The 3,081-nt window shown below is 63.3% G+C and overlaps 1 protein-coding gene across 1 annotated transcript; it reads right to left on the bottom strand.

Annotated features, from left to right (window-relative positions):
• Window positions 1-850: 850 nt before the first annotated feature.
• On the bottom strand, window positions 851-1,617 carry EMIHUDRAFT_365566 (hypothetical protein). Its single transcript, XM_005782614.1, has one exon. It carries the CDS (start codon window positions 1,248-1,250, stop codon window positions 960-962), a length of 291 nt encoding a protein of 96 aa, XP_005782671.1. The 5' UTR covers window positions 1,251-1,617; the 3' UTR covers window positions 851-959.
• Window positions 1,618-3,081: the final 1,464 nt, after the last annotated feature.

The raw sequence follows: 3,081 nt of genomic DNA, 5'->3' as shown, positions 1-3,081 counted from the left end.
GGGACCACAGCGCCGGCATCATCAGTGAGGGCACACGTGTTCGAAGAGAGAGTGGACCTGAGCAATAATATGACTGGGTGGCAAATGATAGCAGTGGGCGTCAGAAGACTCGTCCTTGCTCGAGGAGAGCTCGATAGACTCGAGGGGCCAGGATATGCAGCGAGGAGGGCGGAGCTGCGCCGAAAGGCGCAAGAAGCCGCGAGAGCAAGGGACCGGCAGGAGGCGGCGGCGCCGCAGAACGAAGCAGAGGAGAGCGACGCGACAGAAGAAGAATAGACAAGGGAAAGAACGACGAGAAGGGGGCGACCGCGAGGTGGCATGAAGGTCGCAGCGAGAATCTGCGAGAGACTGCGAAGAGAGATAGGAAGAGGCAGACTCCCTAGGGTGGGCGACGGCTAGCGCATCACACCCCTCTCCTTAAAATCCCTGTGTGGTGGCGGCGTGCCGTCCTCCCATCCCTCCCTTGGGTTGTCCGTTTTCTTTCTTTCTTTCTTTTCCTCACGTTGAAGGATAACCTTCTACATAGCAAGCTATCTCCAAAGGTCCCTGTGCTCCGCTGCTGGGCGCGATCCGCGATTTTTGAGCTCTTTTTGGCGGCCGGCCATTCAGCGCATTCTTGCTAGATTCTTGGCCCGGCCATTCTGCATTCATCACCAACATCAGTGATCAGCTCGTCAGCAGCTCGTTTGGCCTCTTTCCGCCCGCCGCTCATCTGGGGGAGTTCGGATTTCCCCATTTCTCCCCGTGTCTCCTTTCTTTTGGAAACTTTCTAGCAAGGGTGTGCTGTGCGCCTGTGCCGGTGTGTGCGCCCCAGTGCGGCTGCGGGGTCCTACAGTAGGTGCCATCTACGGCTCTAAACATACGTACCCACTTCTCTGCATGCCGTACGACTGTCTCTCGTGCGGGAGTACTGCCGCGAGCTTGTATGCCCTTTCGCAAGAGGGAGCGGCTGGCTAAGCCTAGATCAGCGGGAGCTCGGAAATCGCTCGCTTCGGGCGCTGCGGGAAGATGGCACCCATGAGGGCAGACAGCACGGCGGCGGCGGCGGCGATGGCGCCCATCATGAGGAGCGCCGAGCCCTCGTTGGGGAGGGAGCACTGCGCCCAAAAGTACTCGTCGGGGACCAGCTCGGTCTGCACCGAGAGGTGGCCCATGCCGCCGTTGAAGAGCGTCGCATTCTGCACGAGCCCAAAGGCTCCAAAGCCCCAGCCGGGGTGGCAGCCGCCCGCGCGGACAGAGAGGGAGGGCATCGACTGGCGGGTTGCGAAGCTGGTGAAAAAGAAGTTATTGTACCTGAGGCGAGGCAGGAGGCGTGAGGGATAGCCTCTGCGCTGCGGGTGCAGCTGTAAGGGTGCGAGCGGCTCACTCGACGCTGCCGCGAAGCTCGGCCGGCCCGATCCAGACGCAGGCGGGGTTCGTCGCTACGGCACAGCTCCCGCACGACGTGTGGTGCGCACACGCGCACATCCCGCGCGCGTACGACGGATCTTCGCACTCGCCAAACGGCTCGGTGCCGATTGACGCCATCTCGCAGGTGCCGCTCGCGTGGCACCAAAAGCACCCCTCGCTTGAGTCACCAGGCTCGAGGCAGCTGTCGCAAGAGGCGTGGTCCGCGCAAGGCATTCTTGAGGCCAGGCAGATCCTGCTCTTGAACTCGAGCCTTCACTGCGACCGCGCCAAGTGCCGCGCAATTCTTTTCTTCGTGCATGTGTTTCTTCGTGCATGTGATTGTGCTAGCACGCGCCAGTTCGCACCTGTGTCGAGCCATGAGCCGAGCCAGCCAACGGTGTCCGCGTCGAGGCCGGTCGCGGACGCGGCCGCTTGCACGGCCCCCTGTCTGAGCTTGTCCTGCGCGTGCAGCTTGGCTTGTTCGGCGACGAGCCCCACCTGTGCTTCGTCGAGAGAGGCGAGGCCCTTCCTCCCTCCCAGCGCCCGAATCGTCTCGGGCGACATCTCCTCCAGAGCCTTTGCCGCCGTATCCTTGCCGACGTCCACCTTCGTGTCGACGGTGGTGTCCACCGTCGGCGCGCGCCGACCGACGCGGCGGCGGTGGGCGTCATGTGGCGCGTTTTGGGACTAGACATTGTCCGAATTGCGGCGGACGTCCCTCTATAGTCGTGGGAAAAGGGCCCCTCCGCGAGGGCCTATGCGCGCTCGCGCTCAGTGCTCCAGCTTTGCAGGAAGGGGCGCCGCAATCGGCGCGGCCCGTTCCCCGGGCTGTGTGGGCATCTGCCGGCGTCGGTCACCGGCCGAGAGGCGCCGCGGGTGAGGCGGCGCGGCTGCATTTCGAACGCGGACCTTGGCCACGTCTTGCGACCTCGAGCCTGCTCCATGGGATCACTGCCTTCCTGCCGTCCATCGGTGCATCAGCTGTGCTCGCCGACACTGACCCCGTCGAGAGGCGGCGGCCAGCGCCGCTCTTCGGCCGCCACAACCAAGCTGGTCGGCATCTTAGTTGAGGCCTGCATCAAGTTGCATGGGCTAGTTCCATTTCACTCTGACACGCTAATCTTGAAAACGCGTCCAACGGAGCTCCGTGTTGCTCCCAGCGGAATCCCCCGCGCTTCCTGCGGCCATGGCCGATGATACTAGTATGAGAGGTCATCTGGCTACCGCGAGCGCGACTCAACTCGCCGACGTCGTCCGATGATTGTGCCTCAAAGTCAGCCTTCGGAGGCTATCGCGGGGTCGAGCCGGCAGTAGCCGTGACATGTGGTTCCACCACCCCTCGCAGGCTTTGCCTCTGACCGCCACCGTTCCCAGGCTGCCTAATGGGATGGAAAGGAAGGCTCGGCGAGCGTATAGAAGCGTGCTCGACCTCGTCGTGGCAGCCTGCATGGCAGCGCTGGCGGGCGCGATGAGCGTCGTGCCACCTGACCCGAGACGGGTCGCAGGCGTCGTACCGAGCGTGTCGAGACCGTGTCCTGATGTGATCTGCACGGGTGAGTCACGTCGGCGTCAAAGGAGCGACGTGCGACCTGTCAGAGCTTGATCACCGATCTCAGCGGTGTCGAGTCGTCTCCGGCGCGCGACAAAGGTACATCCCCAGGACGCGCAGAGGCAGCTGCGACCCCTCCGAGT

The sequence above is a fragment of the Emiliania huxleyi genome (genome assembly GCF_000372725.1).
Source record: "Emiliania huxleyi CCMP1516 chromosome Unknown EMIHUscaffold_189, whole genome shotgun sequence".
Classification (NCBI taxonomy): domain Eukaryota; phylum Haptophyta; order Isochrysidales; family Noelaerhabdaceae; genus Emiliania; species Emiliania huxleyi.
Note: the sequence above shows the minus strand (reverse complement) of the source record. Positions and strands in the feature narration are given on the sequence as shown.